The sequence below is a fragment of the Gorilla gorilla genome, chromosome 20 (assembly GCF_029281585.2).
Source record: "Gorilla gorilla gorilla isolate KB3781 chromosome 20, NHGRI_mGorGor1-v2.1_pri, whole genome shotgun sequence".
Classification (NCBI taxonomy): domain Eukaryota; kingdom Metazoa; phylum Chordata; class Mammalia; order Primates; family Hominidae; genus Gorilla; species Gorilla gorilla.
The window spans coordinates 17,517,333-17,541,729 of NC_073244.2; the positions used below are offsets into that span (position 1 = coordinate 17,517,333).

A 24,397-nucleotide genomic window follows, 5' to 3' on the forward strand; every position below is an offset into this window, starting at 1 on the left:
ACCACCTCAAGACCACGGGGGAGGGTGGCTACTGTGGCCCTAGTCTTCTGCAGAAGGAGACTGGGACGCTATTGGTTTTGAGTGAGCTGGGTCCTTCTAGGGTTCAAAAGGTAAGGACTGGCACTCCCCAGTGCAAGGAAACTCCGCACTGCTCCGAAGGGGGTGAAAAGGTTTGGGGCTCAGTGTTCTGGACAATCATCGCTGGAGCCATGCAGCTCTGGGAAACCACGGATCCTTCTTGGACCCCACAGAACTGGGGTGGGTGGATCTGCCACATAAATGTCCTGGCTTTCTAGGCTCGTGATTGGTCCTCCTGACTGTGGAGTCATGCTCGCTCTCTGCTAGGGGGAACCTGGCCTCTCTCTAAGGCGTTGGGGGTGGCGCAGCCTCCTTTGGTGCGCGGGCGCCGGTGCATGTTTACGTCGGGGCGCGGGAACTAGCACACACTGGGGCGGGGTCGCCAGGGCGTGAGGCTTCAGCACCACAGACAGCAATCCGACAGTCCGGTCGAGGGCGCTGCCGGCGAGGTAGCCCAGACCCCCTAACTGGGGAGCGGCAGTCCCCACCCAATCCTCGTTCCTGCACGCCCTTTAGGCTCCAGACTGTCAGAGAGCGCCACCAGCGAGGAGAGCCTAATTTGCCCAATCAGGGGCGGCCCTTGAGATAACCAATTACTGGAAGATGCCCTAGAGATCGAGCCAATGGGAGTGCGCGCACCAGGGGATGCTGCCACGCCTGGAGAGGGCAGGCCAATCGCAGTGGCCCGCGCAATAGGGGCGGTGGCGGTGCAGATCCCCGGGTGGCCCCTCTTGGGCTCGCCGGGGCGACCTGGCTGCGGGCGCTAGGGGCCCCAAGCGATGGTCTGTTCCCCACCCCGTGTTCCTCCCGGTTTCCGTCATCGGAAACTGAGCTAGGAGGGGGGCTGCTCCTGGGCGCGCGGACCCCGCTGCGGTTCCCATGGAAACCTGCCGGCTCCGGCAGTGCGGGGAGAGTGGAGGGGACCTGCCTCGCGGGGGGAGGGAGCTCGCGGGGGCGGCCCCAGCGGCCGGACTCGCTCATCCTTGCCGATTCTTCTGTCCCCGGCTGGGGTAGCCCCCCGGTCCGCAGCAGGAACTGAGGCATAGCTGGGGCGCCGCCCCATACCCCGAACTGGTGAGGAACCGGTGGGGCCAATCTGCGCGTGGCGCCACAGGGCTCCCCCGGGCACGTGCCTGAGCTCGCGGCTGCGGTCCCCAGGGTCACGTGGCTGCGGCCACCAGGGCCTACGCGCCTCGCACGCCACCTAGCGGCCGCGCCTCGCTCCCCGCCCCTCTCTCTAGCGGCCCGCAGGAGGCGGCGGCCTCAGCATCCTCCTCCGGGAAATGGGGCCAGGGCAGCCGCCGCCAACTCCCCTTCCCCCCGCGGCTTCCTGTTTTAGGAACACGCCGAGCTAGTTCTACCTCGGGGTTTTGGCACTGGTTGTTCCTCTGGCCTGAGAATTTCCTCCCCCAGCTTTCTTCAGGGATAGATCTTTGTCATTCTGGTCTATGCGCAAATGCCACCTCCTCAGAGGCCCTCCCTGACCACCGACCTAAACAGCATCCCCGAAAAACAACGCATCACTCTCTCTTTTGCATGGCGCCTGTCGCTAGCTGCAAATGTTTCTCATTTTAGGGGTTTACTGAACACCTCCCCATCTCATCCCGGAGCTCACTGAGGGTGGGAGATGGGTGCCCCACAAAACAGGAGGAAGTGAAAATTAGGGTCCTGAGTTCCGGGAGATGCCCAGAGACCCCAGACCCCCAAGCCTCACCCCATCCTGTGGGAGCAGGGGCTGTGCGAGGCTGCTGGGCCCAGGGGCATCCCTCGTTCCCGGCCTCGCTTAGGAAGGGATCAAGTAGGCTGGAGACAGAGAGGGGCCTGGCACCCCAAATCATTCAGGCCTAGGGGAAGGGCATCTCCTTTCTCGCTCTTTAATCTCACTCTGCTCTCTTGACACAGTTCCAGCAATGCAGCCCCAGGCACCAGCTCCGAGAAGGATGCGGTGGGGCGGGGTGGGGGACCTGCCCAGGGGGCCCAGCTCTGGGGCGGGGCGGGGGCGCCTCCTTCCGGCCCGCGGTCCGGGCGGCCCTCGCAGCTGTCCAGGCCCTGGCAAGCCCGGGCGTGGTGTCCGAGCGGACGAATAAATAGGGGCGGTCAGTGGTCAGGTGGGCTTGTGATCCGGGTGGCTTTTGAGCGTGTGGAACTTGACGCTGTCCAGCTTCTCGAAGCGCTTCCCGCAGCGATCGCACGTGAAGTTGTACTGCACCTCCGCAGTGTGCTTCTTCATGTGCCAGTTGAGCGACGCGCGCTGCCGGCACTGGTAGCCACAGATCTCGCACCTGCCGGGAGCCCGTGGCGTGGTCAGAGTGCGCGGGGCGGGGCGGGGCCCTACAAGGCCGAGCGCAGGTGGAACCGGGCCCAGGCACTGCGTTTGGGCGAAGCCGCCCCTGGGACCTGCTGGGATCCCCTCCCACCCAATCCTCTAGCGGCACGGGGCGGCCTGTCACTCACTGCAGGGGGGTCTCGCCGGTGTGGGTGCGCCGATGTACCTCCAGGTGGTTCTTCCTCTTGAAGGACTTGCCGCAGGTCTCGCAGGTGAATTCACGGACACCTGGGGGCGGTGGGGACCGAGGCTGAGGACAGTGGGCTATGGGGTGTCTCTGATGTGCTGCAGACTCTGATGCTAGAAGGAACATCAGGCTGTCTCCTTGGATCTCCCAGGACTGCAGGTGCAGGCCGACCAAACCCTACGTCCTTCCCATGCATTTGCCCACGAACGCCATCAAGCAGAACTGAGATCGAACTTGGGTCCCTGAGGGGCATAGGGTGCACACTACCAAGCCAACATGGGTCTGAATTTGTCTTGTGTGTGTGTATATATATATTTTGCGACGGAGTTTCGCTCTTGTTGCCCAGGCTGGAGTGCAATGGCCCGATCTCGGCTTACCGAAACCGCAACCTTGGTCTCCCGGGTTCAAGTGATTCTCCTGCCTCAGCCTCCTGAGCAGCTGGGATTACAGGCATGTGCCACCAACCATGCCCAGCTAATTATGTATTTTTAGTAGAGATGGGGTTTCTCTATGTTGGTCAGGCTGGTCTCGAACTCCTGACCTCAGGTGATCTGCCCACCTCAGCCTCCCAAAGGGCTGGGATTACCACCACGCCCGGCCTTGTCCCTGATATTTGAACTTTGGGTGATTTCGCAAAACGAAAACAAAAACAAAAACAAAAAAAACTTCTGCCCAGCACGGTGGCTCACACCTATAATCCCAGCACTTAGGGAGGCCAAGGCGGGCAGATCGCCTGAGATCAGGAGTTGGAGACAAGCCTGGCTAACATGGCGAAACCCTGTCCCTACTAAAAAAAAAAAAAAAATTAGCTGGCGTGGTGGTGAGCGCCTGTAATCCCAGATACTTGGGAGGCTGGGGCAGAAAAATTGCTTGAACCCGGGAGGCAGAGGCTGCAGTGAGACAAGATCGGGTTCCAGCCCGGGCAACAGAGTGAGACTCTGTTGCAAAAAATAACCACACACACATTAAAAAAAAACCAAAAAAACAAAAAAAACCCCCAAACTTCTGACCTCCTGCAATATCAGAAGCTCTGGCCCTCAGGGCATGCCCTATCGCTGGACACAGGCACCATGGCTCTCCACTATGTCCCCAGCCCACACAGAAGACCTGCATCTCTGCCACAAGTGGAAACAGAAGCCCAGTCCCAAGCCAGCTGCTCCTCTTTGCCCAGCTCTCCTTCCTGCTGCTGCTTGGGTGGGCACTGGTCTAGCCTGTGGCCCCAGGTGCTGCTATAGGTTCCAATCTGGAAGAGCAGTGGCAGTGTCAGCTGCTCCCTAAGTCTCGCATGAGACCTGCTCTTGGGGTCATGGGGCATGGGGTCGCGGGGATAGGAGGGAAGATGGCCAGCCCCGCCCAATTCCTGTGATTGATTGGTAATAGTTCCTGTCGCTGTGGCTCACACAGCTACAGCTTACTGAGGACAGGGAGGAGGCTCCTAGGGGTGTAGTCCTGTGCCCGGAGACCAAGCACTGGGCTTTGACCTGCCAGCTCTGGCCCAGGCTCCCAGGCCCATGTCCCTGTGTCCCCCGCTCATGCTGCCAGCTGGCCCAGGGCCTGACCTGAATGGATGATCATGTGCCGCCGCAGGTGGTTGGATAAATAGAACTTCTTGCCACAGCCAGGATGAGGGCACACTTTGGTCTTTCCTTTCCGATGCACAAGATTGACGTGGTTCTGGAGACGAGACAGGCAGAAGTGGGTCCCGCAGGCCCACAGAAGGGGCTCTGGGAGGTGGGGAGAGACGAGGGCAGCTGGAAGGCAGGCTGGGGCTGGCCTCCCCAGGAGGAGGGAAGAGGGGTACCCTTGCCCAGCTCAGAGATTCCCAGGGGCACAACTGGGGTCAAAGGGTAGCTTTTTTTATTTTTTGAGATGGAGTCTTGCTCTGTCGCCCAGGCTGGAGTGCAGTGGTGTTCTCTCAGCTCACTGCAAGCTCCACCCCCGGGGTTCACACCATTCTCCTGCTACAGCCTCCTGAGTAGCTGGGAGTACAGGCGCCCGCCACCACACCCAGCTATTATTATTTTTTTCTGTATTTTTTAGTACAGACAGGGTTTCACCGTGTTAACCAGGATGGTCTCGATCTCCTGACCTCATGATCCGCCCACCTCGGCCTCCCAAAGTGCTGGGATTACAGGTGTGAGCCACCGCGCCTGGCCAAGGGCAGCTTTATTGAACACCTACTATATGCCAGGCTCTGGACTGGGGTATCTGTCAACTCTGTGAAGGGCCCAGCTGTTAGCCCAATTAATCGATGGGGAAACTGAGGTTCAAGGCTCCGTGGTTTGGCCAAGGTCTCACAGGTGGCCAGTGGCAGGACTGGGACTGGATTTGAGGGCCGTCAGCCTCTGTGGGCCTGGAACAGGCAGCCCCAATTGATTCATTCCTTCACTCTTTAACTTACTAGAACAACCCTGGCTCTGGCTTGCAGGCCTGGCTTGCACTAAGTGCTTAATACATGCTCAATCAATGTATGGCATGGCACAAAAGCCTGTTGTTGCATCCTCCCATGCCAGGTGTGGGGTGTGGCAAGTCCCTGTCTTTGCCTTCAGGGACACCTCGTCAAATTCCAAGGGGCAAACTAGAGGTAGGACATCCTGGTGGTGCCATGGCCCGGGCCTTGTGGGCCTGGCCCAGGCTGCTCCGGGTGGCGGCCTCACCTGGAAGCTGCTGAGGGCCACGTAGACTTGGCTGCAGCCCTCGTATGGGCAGTGGAACATCTCAAGCAGGCCATCAGCATCCATCACCCGTGACCGCTTGCTCCGCCGCCTCCTGGAGGGGAAGGGGCCATGACATCGGGGCTCCCGCACCAGGCAGGCTGGGGGCCTGCGGGCCGCTCCTAGCCCTCGCCCTCACCCTTGCCCGCCCCGGCACCCACTTCTCAGGCTCCTTGGGGATTTCATAGATGATGGCTGACATGTCACTGCCGTCCAGCTCCTCCCCGTCCGCCTCTGCCTCGGGCTCTGCGCTCTCAGGCACCGTCGTTGCCAGCTCTGGGGCTACTGGCTCCTCCTTCTCCTCCTTCTTTAGCAGGCACAGGTCCTCCTTCTCTACAGGGTGGACACAGGGTGGTGTCCGCAGGGGACGAAGGCTGCCGAGGTGCCCACTTCGAGGGCCATTCCTCGCCAGGCCCCTCCCAGGCCCAACCACCCCTGGCCAGAGGCCATGACAGGTCCCCCAGACCTTTCTTGGTCTCGATGCCCGCTACTGCGGTGGCGTCCGTGGTGCTAGGCTGGCTACCCTCGGGCTCTGTCTGGGTGTAGGCTGCCACACCCTCCATCATGGCACAGGGCACCTCCTCGCCCAGTCCACTGCCGGGGGCACCGCTGCCCGCTGCCATGTTGAGGTGAATGCCCTCGGCCGTGAGAGCGTCGTAGCCAGGGCCCGCAATGATGATCACCTGTGAGCCGGGCACCATGCCTGGCATGGGGCAGCTGGCCACCACCTCACCCAGGGCCTCCTGGGGCACGTTCTCAAAGAGGGCGCCGGGGCCCGCACCCACTTGCACAGGCACCGGCACGCACACCACTGTCTCCAGGGCTTCAGGCCCACTGCCTGCCGGGTTGGAGCACAGCGGGGTACCCTGCTCGGCCAGGCTTTCCACGTGGTGGACGTCAAAGGGAATGTGCACGCCCTCCTGAGTGATGAGCCCGCTGCTGCCCACCGGGCTGGTAGGCGTCGCTGCCGCTGCCGCTGCCGCAGCCTTGACCGGCTGGCCCTCAGGGGACTCCTCAGAGTCAGAGGCAGAGCCAGAGCTGGATGAGTCAGAGCTGCCAGCCACCAGCCCATTGCCCACTGTGGGGACAGAAGAAAGGGAGTGGTTATGATAGCTGCAGCCACTGGTATTTGTTTATTTAGTTTTTATTCTATTTTATTTATTTATTTATCTTTTTGAGACAGAGTCTCACTCTGTCACCCAGGCTGGAGTGCAGTGGTGCGATCTCAGCTCACTGCAACCTTGGCATCCCCGGTTAGTGATTCTCCTGCCTCAGGCTCCCGAGTAGCTGGGACTACAGGTGTGCGCCACCACACCCGGCTTTTTTTTTTTTTTTCCTGAGATGGAGTCTCACTCTGTCACCCAGGCTGGAGTGCAGTGGCGCGATCTCTGCTCACTACAAGCTCTGCCTCCCAGGTTCATGCCATTCTCCCACCTCAGCCTCCCGAGTAGCTGGGACTACAGGCATGTGCCACCATGCCCAGCTAATGTTTTGTATTTTTAATAGAGATAGGAGTTCACGAGGATGGTCTTGATCTCCTGACCTCGTGATCCACCCGCCTCTGCCTCCCAAAGTGCTGGGATTACAGGTGTGAGCCACCGTGCCCGGCCCACACCCGGCTAATTTTTGTATTTTTAGTAGAGACGGGGTTTCATCATATTGGCCAGGCTGGTCTCAAACTCCTGACCTCAAGTCATCCGCCTGCCTCAGCCTCCCAAAGTGTTAGAATGACAGTCATGAGCCACCACGCCTGGCTGAATTTTTCTTTTTCTTTTTTTTTTTTTTGAGATGGAGTCTCGCTCTGTCACACAGGCTGGAGTGCAGTGGCGCAATATTGGCTCACTGCAAGCTCCGCTTCCCAGGTTCACATCATTCTCCTGCCTCAGCCTCCCGAGTAGCTGGGACTACAGGCAACCGCCACCACACCCAGCTAATTTTTGTATTTTTAGTAGAGATGGAGTTTCACTGTGTTAGCCAGGATGGTCTCGATCTCCTGACCTTATGATCCGCCCGCCTTGGCCTCCGAAAGTGCTGGGATTACAGGCATGAGCCACCGCGTCCAGCCTGAATTTTTCTTTTTTTTTTTTTGAGACAGAGTTTCGTTCTGTCACCCAGGCTGGAGTGCAATGGTGCAATCTTGGCTCACTGTAACCTCTGCCTCCTGGGTTCAAGCGATTCTCCTGCCTCAGCCTCCTGAGTAGCTGGGATTACAGGCGTGCACCACCACACCTGGCTAATTTGTGTGTTTTTAGTAGAGATGAGGTTTTGCCATGTTGGCCAGGCTAGCCTCGAACTCCTGACCTTGGGTGATCCATCCACCTCGGCTCCCCAAAGTGCTAGAATTATAGTCATGAGCCACCACATCCGGCCCGATTTTGTTTTTGTTTTTGTTTTGAGATGGAGTCTCCCTCTGTTGCCCAGGCTGGAGTGCAGTGGTGCGATCCGGGCTCACTGCAACCTCTACCTCCCAGGTTCAAGCAACTCTTGTGCCTCAGCCTCCTGAGTAAATGGGATTACAGGTGCATGCAACCACACCTGGCTAATTTTTGTATTTTTAGTAGAGACGGGATTCCCCATTTTGGCCAGGCTGATCTCGAACTTCTGACCTCAGGTGATCTGCCCGCCCAGGCCTCCCAAAGTGCTGGAATTACAGACATGAGGCACCTCGTGTGGCCCTGATTTTCCCAAGTAGAGATCAGGTCTTGTTATGCTACCCAGGCTGTGGCCTTGAACTCCTGGGCTCCAGTGATCCTCCCACCTCAGCCTCCCAAAGTGTTGGGATTACAGGCGGGAGCCACCGTGCCCGGCCAGCAGTTGGTATTTGTTGAGGGCCCTTCAGGGGCTAGACACTGTGACCCTCTCACTGCCTAAAACAGCAGTCACTTCTCAATCCCCACTGTCCCTAACTGTTCCAAGATGACTGACCCAGCTGACCACCCCTACTCCAGGGGACACTCTCCTCTCTTAGCCCCCAGACCCACGCTCTGGTATCCTGGGCCCTTCCTGGTGGCTCCTTCCAAGTTTATTTGGTTCTTGCAGGCCTGGAAGGCTTGGCCCGGGGCCTCTCCTCAGCGCTCACCTTACCCCCAGGCTTGCCCAGGCTAATGGGGTTAAAGGCCACCCTCCGATTCTCGATGCCAACTGAATGTCCAATAATTCAATCCAATCTGACACTATCTTCCTGGAGTGGGCGTCAAATCCTCCAAGTTAAAGGCTCAGTCCCACAAGACCGCCAGACTTCAGATGTCAGCTGCAAGTCCTGGGCTACCCTGTATGTCTGACCAATGGGCTCTAAATGGGGGGTTTCCATGACCCCATCCTCAGGTTTGATAATTTGTTAGAACAACTCACAGAACTCAGAAAATGGCTCTACCTACGATTACAACTTTATTATAAAGGATTCAACTCAGCGACAGCCAAAGGGAAGAGATGCACAGGGCAAGATACGGGGGTATGGTATGGGCTTCCATGCCCTCTCCGGGGGTACCACCATCCCAGTATCTCAATCTGGAACTGTTCACCAATCTGGGACTGTTCAAGAGGGTTTTTGTTCTTTTGTTGTTGTTGTTGTTTGTTTTTTTGAGACAGAGCCTTGCTCTGTTGTGTAAGCTGTAGTGAAGTGGCACAATCTCGGCTCACTGCAACCTCCGCCTCCCAGGTTTAAGCAATTCTCCTGCCTCAGCCTCCCGAGTAGCTGGGACTACAGGCACACGCCACCATGTCAGGCTAATTTTTTTTTTTTGTATTTTTAGTAGAGATGGGGTTTCATCATGTTGGCCAGGCTGGTCTGGAACTCCTGACCTCAGGTGATCTGCCCACCCTGGCCTCCCAAAGTGCTGGGATTACAGGTGTGAGCCACCGCGACTGGCCAAGTATGTATTCTTATTATTACTACAACCATCCATGGCCTGGTGACTCCATCTGCAGCTTCTGCCTGGACCTCCATGTCGAGCTCCAGATTCTTCCATCTCATTGGCCCCCTAAGAGTGTCTCACAGGCATCTCAAACTCAGATCTGCAACACTGGGCTCTGTATCTTCCCTTCTACAAAGCCTGCACTGCTCACGGGTGTCCCTGACTCAGCGGAAGGCAGCTCAGTCTCTCCAGTGGCTCAGGCCAAAGTCCTGGGGCTCTTGTTGACTTCTCTCTCTCTCACACCCACTTCCAATCTGTCAGCAAAACCTGTTGGTGCTGCATCCAAAATACATCCACCCGCAGCCTGAACGCTTCTCCCACTTCCCCTGCAGATGCTAGTTGCGGCCCCACCGGCCCCCTGCCAGGGCCAGTGCAGTCCCTTCTTTTGGGTCCCCGGCTCCTGAGAACCTACTCTTTACCTCCTGTAAAAGAGGCAGGCCAGCTACTCACTAAATCCCTCTCTTCCCGGCACCAGCACCGACTACATTTCCCAGCATCTCTTGCAGGTAGGTGTGGCCATGTGGCTGAGTCCCAGCCAATGGAATGCAAGTGGACAGGTGCTCCCAAGGTTGAGTCTCCACTTTTCTCCCCACCAGCAAGCCAGGACCCACAAGGAGGCTGGAGCCATAGGAAGGAAAGAACCTGGGTCCAGGGATGAAAGGCAGTCTGCAGGATGGAAGCACCAGGCTTTGTGTGTGGGAAACAAACCACTGTGCCAGGTCACGAGAGCTGGAGTGCGTCTGTTTCAGGAGGTGTTCCATCACCTCCTGTCCTCGCCTCCTCTCCTAATGTCCTTGGAGACACTAGATAGGTTCCTGCCTCAAGGCCTTTGCACCTGCCATTCCCTCGGCTTGAATCCTCTTTTTTTTTTTTTTTTTTTTTTTTTGAGATGGAGTCTCGCTCTGTCGCCCAGGCTGGAGTGCAGTGGCACGATCTCGGCTCACTGCAAGCTCTGCCTCCCAGGTTCACACCATTCTCCTGCCTCAGCCTCCCAAGTAGCTGGGACTACAGGTGCCGCCACCATGCCCAGCTAATTTTTTGTATTTTTAGTAGAGACGGGGTTTCACCGTGTTAGCCAGGATGGTCTCGATCTCCTGACCTCATGATCTGCCGACCTCGGCCTCCCAAAGTGCTGGGATTACAGACGTGAGCCACCGCACCCGGCCGGCTTGAATCTTCTTCTGTCTGACACCTGAGAGGGCTCCTCCCTCCCCTCCATCAGATCCTTCATTAAAGGTATTTTTTCAGGGGGAATTTCCTGACCATTCTGTCTCAAATAGTTCCTTTTTCCCTCCTTTATTTTTTCCCAAAGCACATACCACCTTACAGTGCACTCTATATTTTATTTTATTTTTGAGATGGAGTTTTGCTCGTTACCCAGGCTGGAGTGCAATGGTGCAGTCTCGGCTCACTGCAACCTCCACCTCCCAAGTTCAAGTGATTCTCCTGCCTCAGTCTCCTGAGTAGCTGGGATTACAGGCACACCCCACCATGCCCCGCCAATTTTTATATTTTTAGTGGAGACAATGTTTCACCATATTGGACACGCTGGTCTCGAACTCCTGACCTCAAGTGATCCACTCACCTTAGCCTCCCAAAGTGCTGGGATTACAGGCATGAGCCACCACGCCCGGCCTGTATTTTAATTAATTTATTTTTTTGAGACAGTGTCTCCCTCTGTCACCTAGGCTGGAATGCACTGGCACAGTCGTAGCTCACTGCAGCCTCGAGCTCCTAGGTTCAAGCGATCCTCCTGCTTTGGCCTCCTAAAGCACTGGGAGAGGTGCACCACCATGCCCAGCTAACTTTTTCATTTTTTTGCTAGAGATGGGGTCTCACTGTGTTGCCCAGGCTGTTCTCTAAGTCCTGGCCTCAAGCAATCCTAACTTGGCTTCCCAAAGCACTGGGATTAGAGGCTTGAGCCACTGTGCCCAGCCTGCACTCTATATTTTTATTGGTTTATCCTGCTTACAATCCGCTTCCTCTCTAGAATGTAAACTCCATAAGGTTGCGGGGTCCCGGTGCAGAGCCCCCAGTGCCGAGAAGGCTGCGTGGTGCACAGTGAGGGTTCGTTCCAATAAATGAATGAATCTCTGCTCCCTAATCTTGGCTCACTGCAGCCTCTGCCTCCCAGGTTCAAGTGATTCTCATGCTTCTGCCTGCCAAGTAGCTGGAAGTACAGGCACGCACCACCACACCTGGCTAATTTTTTGTATTTTTAGTAGAGACCGGGTTTTGCCATGTTGCCCAGGCTGGTCTCGAACTTCTAGCCTCAAGTGATCCACCTGCCTTGGCCTCCCAAAGTGCTGGGCTGGCATTACAGGTGTGAGCCACTGTACCCGGCCCTCGGGAGTGTTTTTTTTTTTTTTTTTCTAGACAGAGTCTTGCTCTGTTGCCCAGGCTGGAATGCAGTGGTGCGATCTTGGCTCACTGCAACCTCCGCCTCCTGGGTTTCAGTGATTCTCCTGCCTCAGCCTCCCAAGTAGCTAGGATTACAGGCATGCGCCACCATGCCCAGCTCATTTTTGTATTTTTAGTAGAGATGGGGTTTCACCATGTTGGCCAGGCTGGTCTTGAGCTCCTGGTGTCAAGTGATCCACCTGCCTCGGCCTCCCAAAGTGCTGGGATTACAGGTGTGAGCCACTGTGCCCAGCCTTTGTTTTGGGTCTTTAATGAGTAAATATGTATAAGGGTTTAGGACAGTAGGAGATTCAAAGTATGTACCCTGTAAGTTTCCTATTATTATCTCAGTGCCATTCAGGGCAGTGAGATGCCCACTGTTGATGGACCTGGGGTGGCAGCAGGGTTGGGGATAAGGAGGATCAGCCCCTCTTTCTGGATAATTTCCCCTTGTCCTGTATTCTGCAGGGTGGGCAAACTCTCTAGCACCATCCAGAAGGAGGGCGCAGTGTCCTAATGAGTGGAGGGAAGGGCCAGAGCACGCGTCTCGGTCCACCTGACTGCAGCACCTGCTAAGTTTGGCTGACCCCAGACTTCTCCTCAGGTAATGACAGCACCAACAGAAATAGCCATGGGCAAGGCTCGGTGGCATATGCCTGTAATCCCAGCACTTTGGGAGGCCAAGGCAGGAGGATTACTAGATCCCAGGAGTTTGAGACCAGCCTGGGCAACACAGTGAGCTCCCATCTCTACAAAAAATTTAAAAATTAGCTGGCTGTGGTGGTGTGTGCCTGTGTTCCCAGCTACTCAGGAGGCCAGGGTGGGAGGATCACTTGAGCCCAGGAATTGGAGGCTGAAGTGAGCTATGATGGCACCACCGCACTCCAGCCTGGGCAACAGTGAGACCCTGTCTTAAAAAAAATAAATAAAAATAAAAAGCCGGGTATGGTGGCTCACACCAGTAATCCCAGCACTTATGGAGGCCGAGGCAGGAGGATCACTTGAGGCTGGGAGTTCGAGACCAGCCTGGCCAAAGTGGTGAAAACCCACGTCTACTAAAAATACAAAAATTAGCTGGGCATGGTGGCTCACGCCTGTAATCCCAGCTACTAGGGAGGCTGAGGTGAGAGAATTGCTTGAACCTGGGAGGCAGAGGTTGCAGTGAGCCAAGATCGCACCACTGCACTCCAGCTTGGGTGACAGAGACAGAATCTGTCTCAAAAAGATAACATAACATAACATAACATAACATAACATAACATAACATAAAACATAACATAACATAACATAAGGCCGGGTGCAGTGGCTCACGCCTGTAATCCCAGAACTTTGGAAGGCCGAGGTGGGTGGATCAACTGAGGTCAGGAGTTCAAGACCAGCCGGCCAACATGGTGAAACCCCGTGTCTACTAAAAATACAAAAATTAGCCAGGTGTGGTGGCAGATGCCGGTAATCCCACCTACTAGGGAGGCTGAGGAAGGAGAATGGCTGGAACCTGAGGCTTGGCTTGCAGTGAGCCGAGATCGCGCCATTGCACTCCAGCCTGGGCGACAAGAGCGAGACCCTGTCTCAGATAGATAAATAAATAAATAAATAAATAAATAAATAATAAAAAGTTGAGTTGGGGCGTAAGTAAGCTGCTCTGGGCACCACCACCCACGCCCCAGCCTGACCCATCACCAAATGGGCCAGTCAGATCACTCCTGGGGCTTGGGATTCCTTGACTGCCAAGTGGGGCTGATGACAAGGCCATGGGGAAGATTCATGGTGGCTCTGGGCAGGGCCAGGAGTGGCACACAGTGAGGGGGCAGTAAAAGGCAGAGGAGGGCGGAATGCAGATCATGGGACGGGGCAGCCGAGGGGCCACTGCACGCTGAGAGCCTGGCCGACACTTGGTGGGACGGTCGTTGGCGGGGGCGCCCGCCCGGAACACCTCTTGCCCCCGGCTTCCCCTCGGCCAGCTGGGATGCCACCTGCTCCGAGATGCCAGCCAGCGCAGGCTCAGCCCCGGTGACCGCCCCACCCTCAGCCCTGACAGGACGCCTGGCAGTGTGCCCTAGGCTCCTTCTCCAGCCAATGCCGAACCCCTGAGGCTGCCGGCAGCCCCCTCACCACTCACCGGGGCCAACTGGGCCTCCCTCACTGAGTCCCTGCCCCATGGGATGGGAAGGAGAGAGGCAGGGACCGCGAAGGTGGGGAGGGAGGAGGAGAAAGGGGAATGGAAAGAAACAAGAGAAAGAGAGAGAGGGAGATGAGACAGAAAATGAAAGATCAAGGAAGGAGGAGACAGAGGCAGCTCAAGGGAGGAGAAATGGGGAACAGGAGGGAAACAGAATGGAGGGCGAAGGCAAGAAGTGAAGCCTGGAAAGGCAGAAGGCAAGAGAATGCAACTGGGAGCCGGAGAAAATCGAAAAGGAGGTAGTGGCCAGCTTAGCCAGGGCTCAGGAGAGCATCACAGCCTATGAAGCCATAAGGCCTGGGTGGTTTAGGCGGCCGTTTCGCTGTGGGGGCCGAGCCCTGCCCCAGCAGGCCTGCCCCCGCCCCAGCTGCCAAGCCAGGGCTCCTGGGCCCTCAGCCAGCCCTGCCTGGGACTGGCCTTGGGCACAGATGGGCAAACTGCTCCGTAAAGAGGGACTGCCTCCCCACGCAAGCTCTGTAAGGACGCAAAGAGGGCAAGGCCACGAAGGACTCAGCCTGGCCCATCGTGTCCCTGCTCTGTCCCAGTGCCAGAGCCAGAGCCAGAGCCACTATGGCTGCTATTCTGTTTGTGATGCTAGCCTAGGGCTCGTAAGAAGCCCCCAGAAATGGGCGGCCCCCTATGTGCCCTCGCCCCGCAGACCTACCTTTGTCACTGTCAGGGTCTGAGTCGCTGAGGGGCTTCAGGGGTGAATGCAGGTCCTGGAAGTAGCGGTGGCCAGCTTCGCACTGCCACACGGCCGTGGTGTATAGGCCGAAAGTGGGGTCTAGCTCCGCCAGGTGCGGCTCGTACGGGCAGCGGTGCTTGTGGTCCTCATACCAGATCACCACGTTCTTCAGGCAGTTCACGTTGCGTCGCCGCCCTATGGACACAGGGCCGAGGAGTGGGTATAAGGGACAGGGCTCAGCCCATGGTGACATGGCTGCCTGAACCACCGGGGCTTTATGGGTCCCATGGGTTTGGAGGCCCTCCTGAGTGCCATCCAGGCCTGTATCCAGTTTAAAGGGGCAAACTGAGGCTCAGAGAGGAGAGGCACCCCCTGGAGGTAACGGGGACTGTTCTATTGGCAAAGTCATGTAAACAGTGGAGCCTGGTGCACAGTAGGTGCATAATAATTGTTAGCTGCTTGTTAATTGTTCTCATCTTCATCAAACGCCTAGACCAGCGCAGTCCTCAGGCCCAGGACTCCCAGGCTCCCGCCCTAACCACCCCCTACAGCCGCAAGGGGGCGCCTGTGAACGCCTGAGTCAAGTCTTTTCCCTCCTCTGCTCAGAATCCACTGGGCCAGGTGCAATGACTCACACCTGCAATGCTAGCACTTTGGGAGGCAGAGGCAGGCGGATCACTTAAGGCCAGGAGTTTGAAACCAGCCTGGCTAACATGGCGAAAACCCATCTTTACTAAAAATACAAAAATTAGCCAGGCATGGTGGTGCATGCCTTTTGTCCCAGCTACTTGGGAGGCTGAGGTAGGAGGATCGCTTGAGCCTGGGAGGTGGAGGATGCAGTGAGCCAAGGTCGCAACACTGCACTCCAGCCTGGATGACACAGCAAGACCACATCCCTCAGGGTAAAAGCCAAAGTCCTCCCTTCGGCCCACAAGGCCCACTGTGACTTGTCACCTCCCCGCCCTCACCCATTTGGTGACTCCACTCCACTCCAGCCACATGGCCTCCTCGCTGTTCCTGGAGCGGGCTAGGTGTGGCCCTGCCTCAGGGCCTTGGCACAGGCTGTGCCTGCTTCCTCTAGATAGCTGTCTTGCTCCCTCCCCACTTCACTCAGGTCTCCCCGCAATGCATCCCCTCCAAGAGGCCACTCCCTGCCCAGTCACTCTAGCTGACCTTAACTTGCTGTCTGTTTTCTCCAGGTAGTACCTAGATGCCATCTGCGGCCATTTGTTTTACATGTGCCCTGTCTGTCTCTCCCACCAGAATGTCAGCTCCTCAAGAGCAGGAACACTGCTGTTTTGCTCCTCCTGTACCCCCAGTGCCCCCAAAGGGCCTGGTTCACAGCAGGTGCTTCAGGAACATTTGCTGGATGAGAGAACGCTGCATAGGGGGCGGGCATGGTGGAGCTGGACCGCCTGGGTTTGAATCCTGGCTCTGCCCCTTCCAAGCTGGGTAGCTCCAGGCAAGTGACTCGGCTTCTCTGAGCCCCAGGTGCCTCCTCTAGGCTGGGGAGAATAAGGGATTCCCATCCCGGAGGGCTGCCAGGCAGGAGGGAGGGAGCGAAGACATCGCCAGGACACAGAACAAGGCTGGGCACACAGTGAGTGCTGGGAAATGGTATCTGACTCTTGTGATGGTCCTGGTCCCTCAGCCAAGTGCGAGGACAGCATGTCCCCCACTCCTACCCTGTGGGCTGGGAGATGAAGAGGGGCCCAGAAGAGGTGTTTGGGTCTAGGGAATGCGCTCACAGTCTCCAATCATGAGGGCAACAGAGTTGTCACCCACAGCCGCCTCTCCGGCCCAGCCCTTTCCCTCCTCAATGCGCTCCTCATCCCTTGAGGATTCAGGATCAAGGTCATAGCTCACCCCTGCCTCTGGAGAAACCTAAGAAGGGGAGGGGCTCACTGCCACCAGCTGGCCTTCACCCTGCTGGACATGGCCTGGGACCCCCAGCTCCAGGGCTCAGAGCTGTGCAGACCCTGGCAGTTCAGGCTCCCACCGACTGGTGGCCAGCAGGACAGGAGGGGCAAGCTCCAGACCTCCCCTCTAACCACCAGTGCTTGGCTCCCCCTGCCCTTAGGGCTCTGCAAAAGCTGTTCCCTCTGCTTGGCTCTCCCCTGGCTGACTCCCATGCCGGGAGCAAGAGACTGAGGGAGCCAAGGATACTGCGCCTGAGACACAAGACACGCAGACCTGGGTTTGAGGTCGGGCTCTGCCGGTTCCAACTGTGCTGCCTAGGGCAGCGGCCTGGCCTCTCTGGGCCTCCATCTCCATATTCCCACCGCTCCCAACTCTCCCCACCTCCCCCAGGCTGAGCCTCCACTTACTTTTCTTCCGCTTTGGCTTTTTGGGGACCTGCTCCCAAGGCTTCCTGCAACAGAAAGAGGCAGCGAGGGTGAATGGGGGGCCAGCGCTGGGCCTGTCTGACCCATGAGTAACAACAGTGGCTAGAGCCACTGCTCATTGTACACTGAAACGAAATCTGAACCTTTTTTTTTGAGATGGAGTCTCACTGTGTTGCCCAGGCTAGAGTGCAGTGGTGAGATCTTGACTCATTGCAGCCTTTGCCTCCCAGGTTCCAGCGATTCTCCTGCCTCAGCCTCTCAAGTAGCTGGGATTACAGGTGCACGCCACCACACCTGGCTAATTTTTGTATGTTTAGTAGAGACGGAGTTTCACCATGTTGGCCAGGCTGGTCTCGAACTCCTGACCTCAGGTGATCCGCCCACCTCAGCCTCCCAAAGTGCTGGTATTACAGGCATGAGCTGCCCCGCCTGCCCTGAACTTTTTTTTTTTTTTGAGACAATGTCTCTCTCTGTCGCCTAGGCTGGAGTGCAGTGGTGCGATCTTGGTTCACTGCAACCTCCGCCTCCCAGGTTCAAGCGATTCTCCTGCCTCAGCCTCCTGAATAGCTGGGATTACAGGCTAATTTTGTATTTTTAGTAGAGACGGGGTTTCACCATGTTGGCCATCCTGGTCTCAAGCTTCTGACCTCAGGTGATCCGCCCACCTCGGCCTCCCAAAGTGTTGGGATTACAGGCGTGAGCCACCGTGCCCAGCCTAGAATCTGAACTTCTATGTACCTTTCCCCAACTCCAGAACTGTGTCACCAGGCCCCTCCCTTGGACTCTCTCCCCAATTGCCACCAGCCCTGGGAGTGGGCTCTAGCATCATCCACCTCAAGGAGCAGGAAAAACAGGCTTGGAGGGGTGAGGCCATCTGCCCTGGGTCCCACAGTCAGGGAGCAGAGAAGTAACAAAGTGGGTATGAAAAGTTTGTGTGGAAGCAGAATTCCAAGATGGCCCCCACAGTTCTGCTGGGACACATGCCCTGTGTGATCCTCTTCCCCTGAGCGGGGCAGGCCTGTGAGTAGGACTGGATGTCAAGCCTTGGTTAGGTGACTATGAGTTAATCAAACGGGAACATATCTTGTAGGGCACAGTGGCTCAAGCCTGTAGTCCCAGCTACTTGAGAGGCTGAGAGTGGTCTTGGCCCACAGCCAGCAAGACAGTGGGTACTGTCTGGGTGTGGTGTCTCACACCTGTAATCCTAGCACTTTGGGAGGCTGAGGCAGGAGGACTGCTTGAAGCCAGGGGTTCAAGACCAGCCTGGGCAACATATCCCACCTCTATGTATACAATTAAAAAAAAAAAAAAAAAAGGCCAGGCTCGGTGGCTCATTCCTGTAATCTCAGCATGTTAGGAGGTTAAGGCGGGTGCATCGCTTGAGGCCAGAAGTTGGAGACCAGCCTGGGAAACACAGTGAAACCCCATCTCCACAAAAAATACAGAAATTACCCAGGCGGGGTGGCATGCACCTGTAGTCCCAGCTACTCAGGAGGTTAAGGTGGGAGGATCACCTGAGCCTGGGGAGGTCAAGGCTGCAGTGAGCTATGATCACGCCACTGCACTCCAACCTGGGCAACAGAGTAAAACCCTGTCTCAAAAACAAAGAAACAAACAAAAACAAACAAAAAACGATCTTCGTCATGGTACAGCCCTGTCACTTAATCATCAATAAGCAAATGGTACAATGATCGTTATGATTATCAGTATCATCGTGGAGCCCGGGCCCCCTGGCCTCCCTGCTGTGGCCCAGACCTGCTCTTGCCACAAACATCCTGACAGCCAGTCTAGTGTCTCTTATCAGCAAAACTGTCCACCCTGTCTGACTCCTGCCCAGCCCTGTAACAATTCTCAGTCCCACACCCGTCTGGTTCCCAGGACTGCACCTTGGGGATCTTCCATCCTTCCTGCCCCAGGCTCTGCCCCTGCCTCTGGCTCTGCTACTCCAGGTCCCATTCCATGTGACTCTATCCCTTCCCATGGCTCCACCCTCCCCTGCAAAGCACCACACTGGCTGTGGAGACCTTCACCCAACCCAAGACCCAAGTCTGGCTCTGTCACCCAGGTTGGAGTGGAGTAGCGCTATCTCAGTTCACTGCAACCTCTGCCTCCTGGGTTCAAGCGATTCTTCTGCCTCAGCCTCCTGAGTAGCTGGGATTACAGATGCCCGCCATCAGCCCAGCTAATTTTTCTATTTTTAGTAGAGACAGGATTTCGCTATGTTGGCCAGACTGGTCTCGAACTCCTGACCTCAAGTGATCTGCCTGCCTCAGCCTCCCAAAGTGCTGGGATTACAAGTGTAAGCCACCATGCCCTGCCCCAAACCCAAGTCCTGATGTCCACAGCCACCTCCATCCACTCACCGCTGGAGGCTGGGAGTGTCACATTGCAGTGGGGACAGTCTTGGGTATCAGCCAGACCCAAGTTCAAGACTCAGCTCTGCTCTCAACTGCCTGTGTGACCTCAAGCAGGTCTTGTCCCCTCTGAGCCTCAGTCTCCGTCTGTGAAGTGGAAATAGTAGTAGTGCTTCTGACACAGGGTCATCATGGGGACCAAACAAGGTCATATGTAACCTGGTGAGCACCACTTTCCAACCCCCACACAGGGCTTTCTCCCTCAAACTGCCTTCCCTCTCCTGTCCACTTCTCCAACTTCTGCCACTTCTCTGTGACTCCCAGCAGAGGCCACTGGCATCAAGGACCACAGCTCCGGAGCTACTCAGGCCCTGGCTTGGCTGTTTCCCGCCATTTCCTTTCAGTCTTCAGTCATTCCCACCAGCATCTAAATATGCCATGATTTCTCCCATCTTGGGTTAAAATCATTTTGATACCCACCTTCCCCACCAGCCCCTTCCCCATATCTTTTTTTTTTTTTCTTTTTGAGACAGGGTCTCATGGTGTTGCCCCAGCTGGAGTGCAGTGGCGCCATCACAGCTCACTGAAGCTTTGACCTCCAGGGCTCAACCGATCCTCTTGCCTCAGCCTCCTGAGTAGCTGGGACCACAGGCATGCACCACCACACCCGGCTAACTTTTGTACTTTTTGTAGAGATCGGGTTTCGCCATGTTGCCCAAGCTGGTCTCAAACTCCTGGGCTCAAGCGATCCTTCTGCTTCAGCCTCCCAAAGTGCTGGGATTACAGGTGTGAGCCACTGCAGCCAGCCTCCTTCTTCATTTCCCCGCTTTGTCACAGTTGTCTACACTTGCTGTCTCCATGTCCTCTCCTCCATCTCACTGGAACTCCTCCAGTCAGAGCTTTGCTCCATCACGTCACACACTCTCCCATCACAGTCACCAGTGACGGCTTCACTCGGCCCAACAGCACTGGACATGACAGACACTTCCTTTGGCCTCCTGGGTGCTGCCATTGCCCAGTGCTCCACTGGCACTGGGCTGCTGCTTCTCCCTCACCTCCCTTACCAAGGAGAGCAACCGCCACACTCAGGCCTGTGTTTTGTGTCTAAAAGTATCCCTTTAGTAACTTTTTTTTTTCTTTTAGATAGAGCCTCGCTCTGTTGCCCAGGCTGGAGAGCGGTGGCACGATCTTGGCTCACTGCAAACTCTGCCTCCTGGGTTCAAGTGATTCTCCTGCCTCAGCCTCCCGCGTAGCTGGGACTATAGGCGTGTGCCACCACGCCCAGCTAATTTTTGTATCTTTAGTAGAGACGGGGTTTCAATATGCTGGCCAGGCTGGTCTCGAACTCCTTACTTCATGATTTGCTCACCTTAGCCTCCCAAAGTGCTGGGATTATAGGCGTGAGCCATCGCGCCTGGCCTATTTTTATTTTACTTTTTGAGACAGTCTTGCTCTGTTGCCCAGGCTGGAGTAACGTGGTGCGATCTCAGCTCACTGCAACCTCCACCTCCCGGGTTCCAATGATTCTCCTGCCTCAGCCTCCCAAGTAGCTGCAACTACAGGCGTGCGCCACCATGCCCGGCTAATTTTTGCATTTTTAGTAGAGACGGGGTTTTGGCCTATTGGTCAGGCTGGTCTCAAATTCCTGACCTCAAGAGATCCACCTGCCTTGGCCTTCCAAAGTGCTGGGATTACAGGCGTGAGCTACCATGCCTGGTCTTCCTTTTTTTTTTTTAATTGTTGACAAGAGTCATGAACCTCCCTGGACTCACCATCAGCTTTAACAATTGTTAACTCTTGGCCAACCTTGTATCACAATGTGTACCCCATCCATTCTTCAAGCCACACACATCCTAGAGACAGTTTCTTCTAAAATACAAACCAGGCTGTGTGTGACTTGTAGTCCCAGCTACTCTGGAGGCTGAGGTGGGAGGATCTCTTGAGTCCAGGAGTTCAAGACCAGCCTGGGCAATATAGCAAGACTGCATCTCAAAAATAAATAAATAAATAAATAAGGAAATAAAAGGCCGGGCCCAGGCCCGGGTATGGTTTCATCTTTACATTTAAATCTGCAACCCCGCTGGGCGCAGTGGCTCACACCTGTAATCCCAGCACTTTGGGAGGCCGAGGCAGGCAGACCTCTTGAGGTCAGGAGTTCGAGACCAGCCTAGCCAACATGGCGAAACCCCGTCTCTACTAAAAATACAAAAATTAGCCGGGCATGGGGGTGCACGCCTGTAATCCCAGCTACTTGGGAGGCTGAGGCAGGAGAATCGCTTGAACGCGGGAGGCAGAGGTTGCAGTGAGCTGAGGCTGCGCCAATGTACTCCAGCCTGGGTAACAGAGCAAGACTCCATTTCAAAAAAAAAAAGGTGGGGGGGCAGCGGGGGCAATAAAGGCAGACCATACCACTTCTTTCTCTGTACAAAATCTTGCACTTAAGAAAAGGCTCCCACCTCACTGGGAGGAAAAACTGGAGTCCTCTCCATGGCCCTGGATGACCTTCCCTGTCACCAATCTGTCCTTGTCTTCCCTTCTCCCCCTCACTCATTGCAGTCCAGCCACACAAGCCTCTTCAGTGTTCCTGGCACACAACAGGCAGGGTCCTGCCTCAGGACCTTTGCCTTTGCTATTCCCTCTGCCTCAACTCTTCCCCAGAGATCTGCATGGCTCCTCCTAGGTTCCTTCATGTCTTTACTGAAATGCTATCTTCTGAATGTGACCACCTTAACTCCCTATTTAAACTTCCAACTCACACTCTTCATTTCACTTTTGTTTTTTCCATAGCCCCTATCTCTCTCTCATGGACGATATAATTTACTTATGTTTCTGGTCTGCAGTAAACAAGCCTTTTGCCAGGTATGGTGGCTCATGACTTTAATCCCAGCACTTCGGGAGGCTGAGGACGGAGGATCCCTTGAGCCGAGGAGTTCGTGACCAGCCTGGGCAACATGGCGAGACCCCCATCTCCATAAAAAATAAAAACATTAGCCAGGTGAGGTGGCTCCTCTGTAGTCCCAGCTACTTGGGAGACTGAGGCAGGAGGATCCCTTGAGGCTGGGAGGTTGAGGCTGCTGTGAACTATGAACATGGCACTGTACTCTGGCCTGGGTGACAAAGTGAGACCCCGTCTCAAGAACAAACAAACAGGGCTGGGCACAATGGCTTACACCTGTAATCCCAGCACTTTGGGAGGCTGAGGCCGGAGAATCACTTGAGCCTAGGAGTTTGAAATCAGCCTGGGCAACCTCTGTCTCTACAAAAAATACAAAAATTAGCCAGGTGGAGTGACGTGCACCTGTGGTCCCAACTACTCAGGAGGCGGAGGTAAGAGGATCACTTGAACCCACGAGGTTGAGGCTGCAGTGAGCCGTGATCATGCCACTGCATTCCAGTCTGGGCGAGAGAGTGAGACCCTGTCTCAAAAAGAAAAACGAGGGCCAGGCGCGGTGGCTCACGCCTGTAATCCCAGCACTTTGGGAAGCCGAGGCGGACGGATCCCGAGGTCAGGAGATCGAGGCCATCCTGGCTAACATGGTGAAACCCTGTCTCTACTAAAAATACAAAAAATTAGCCGGGCGTGGTGGCGGGCGGCTGCAGTCCCAGCTACTTGGGAGGCTGAGGCATGAGAATGGCGTGAACCCGGGAGGCGGAGCTTGCAGTGAACGGAGATCGTGCCACTGCACTCCAGCCTGGGCGACAGAGCAAGACTCCGTCTCAAAAAAGAAAAGAAAAGAAAAGAAAAACGAACAAAAAAAACCCCCAGACCTTTGAACAAGCCATCCCCTCTGCCCACCAGAATGTCCGCTCCATGAGGCAGGTATCTTTGCGCTCCCAGCATTTCCAGTCCTGCTCTTGAGCATAAGCCAGCCTGCTGTCCTAGGAAAGGGGTGGGTATAACTTAGCAGGATCTGTTTGATTCTTGACTCTCAGAATCTCCCCCCAGAGAAACATGAGAACATGTGTACCTGAAAACCAGGGCAGAACAAGGATTTCCTTGCGGCACTGCTTGTGATAGGGAATAAACATCATCCTCGTAAAAGTTAATACTTAGGGAACCCACTACCTGCCAGGCACTCTTCTAAGCTCTGCCTATTTTAACTTAATCATCACATCAACATATAACGCAGGAAGGGAAAAACTCCATCCACACTGCTCCTTCTCAAGACTGAGAATTTACAAAGACAGGCCTCTCTGCCCTCCACCTGCCCAGCTAACTAGGGGTTTCCTCTTCATCCGAGTCTCCCTGGGCTGAGTTGCTTCACAGAAATAGGTTTAGGGGAGTGCAGTCCAGGTTGTGAAGGGTCCGCCGGATGTGTTGGATCTAGGGTTGTGGGAATGGGGCCATACGGAGTCCCAGATGGGGCACCAGAACTTCAAGAAGGGCAGGGCTAAGTGCCCCAGGGTGTCCAGAGTCCCAGGCCAGGTGGGGAATTAAGCGGGGGAGGATGAGACCGGTGAGGGGGCGGGGCTGCCCCTCCAGGGCCTGGTTAGTTACAAGGCCTGGAGGTGGGGCCAGTCCCAGGATTGGGCCGCTAGAGTTCTAGCGGGCGGGGCCAAGCGCTCAGAAGGCGGGTCGAGGGGGCTGGGTGCACCCTAGGATTGGGCAGTCGGAACGATGGGAGGCGGGGCCACGAGCCAGGCGCGTCCCGGCCGGGCAGTACGAGACCCAGGCCGCCGGCCCGGCTCCTGGGCGGGGTCCGCAGGTGCCGGGGGCTGGCCCTCGAAGCGGAGGGGGCGGGGTAAAGCCCGGTGGGGTCTGGGGGCGTCTCCTCCCTCCCTCCCTCGGGGCCGGGCCCCCTCACCCGTGGCGGCCGCTCCGCTGGCCGCGCTCCAGAGAGATGAGGTAGGCGGCGAGCTTGGCGTCGCTCCAGCCGCTGCGGCGCCGCAGGTCCACCCAGGGCCCGTGCGCCTCGCCCAGGTACACGCGCCGCACGTCGTACTTCTTCCGGGACTCGAGCCGTCGCCGGGCCCGGTCCGACTCGGTGAGTCGCGGCCGGCCCCGCGCCTTTCGGCCTGCTGCGCCCTCCTCGGCTGCTGCCTCCCCGCCCGCGCCCGCCTCAGCCTCCGCCTCCGCCTCGGGCTCCGGCACCCGCTCCGCCATCCCCCCCACCTTGGTTACCAGCCTCCCCCGTTGTTAGGAGCCCGACCGGAAGTGGCGCGCATCTTCGGCGCCGCCGAGAAATTTCTCACGGTCTCTCGCTGCCCCAGGGCA

At 56.3% G+C, this 24,397-nt stretch overlaps 1 protein-coding gene across 5 annotated transcripts; it reads right to left on the reverse strand.

Moving 5' to 3' along the window:
* Positions 1 to 1,938: 1,938 nt before the first annotated feature.
* On the reverse strand, positions 1,939 to 24,389 carry ZNF653 (zinc finger protein 653). Of its 5 annotated transcripts, none has more exons than XM_055371704.2 (11): positions 23,988 to 24,389; positions 23,151 to 23,187; positions 22,979 to 23,061; positions 16,811 to 16,854; positions 14,463 to 14,678; positions 5,772 to 6,383; positions 5,467 to 5,638; positions 5,249 to 5,360; positions 4,151 to 4,265; positions 2,571 to 2,632; positions 1,939 to 2,360 (listed from the first exon to the last, which is right to left on the reverse strand). In XM_055371704.2, the coding sequence occupies exons 1-11, from the start codon at positions 24,284 to 24,286 to the stop codon at positions 1,959 to 1,961; spliced, it is 2,154 nt and encodes a 717-aa protein (XP_055227679.1). In that variant the 5' UTR covers positions 24,287 to 24,389; the 3' UTR covers positions 1,939 to 1,958. The 5 variants fall into 5 exon arrangements, with proteins under 5 accessions (XP_055227679.1, XP_055227682.1, XP_063557092.1 ...); XM_055371707.2 differs by having other exon boundaries at positions 2,533 to 2,632; XM_063701022.1 differs by lacking the exon at positions 23,151 to 23,187 and having other exon boundaries at positions 22,979 to 23,056.
* Positions 24,390 to 24,397: the final 8 nt, after the last annotated feature.

Bases quoted from the DNA above. Each gene is read 5' to 3' on its own strand.
- ZNF653 (XM_055371704.2), bottom strand. From the start codon at position 24,286: ATGGCGGAGCGGGTGCCGGAGCCCGAGGCGGAGGCGGAGGCTGAGGCG. The intron at 14,679-16,810 runs GTAAGTGGAGGC...CTGTGTCCATAG, and splicing joins AAAGCCAAAGCGGAAGAAAA to GGCGGCGACGCAACGTGAAC. The intron at 2,361-2,570 runs GTACATCGGCGC...GGCTCCCGGCAG, and splicing joins AGAGGAAGAACCACCTGGAG to GTGCGAGATCTGTGGCTACC.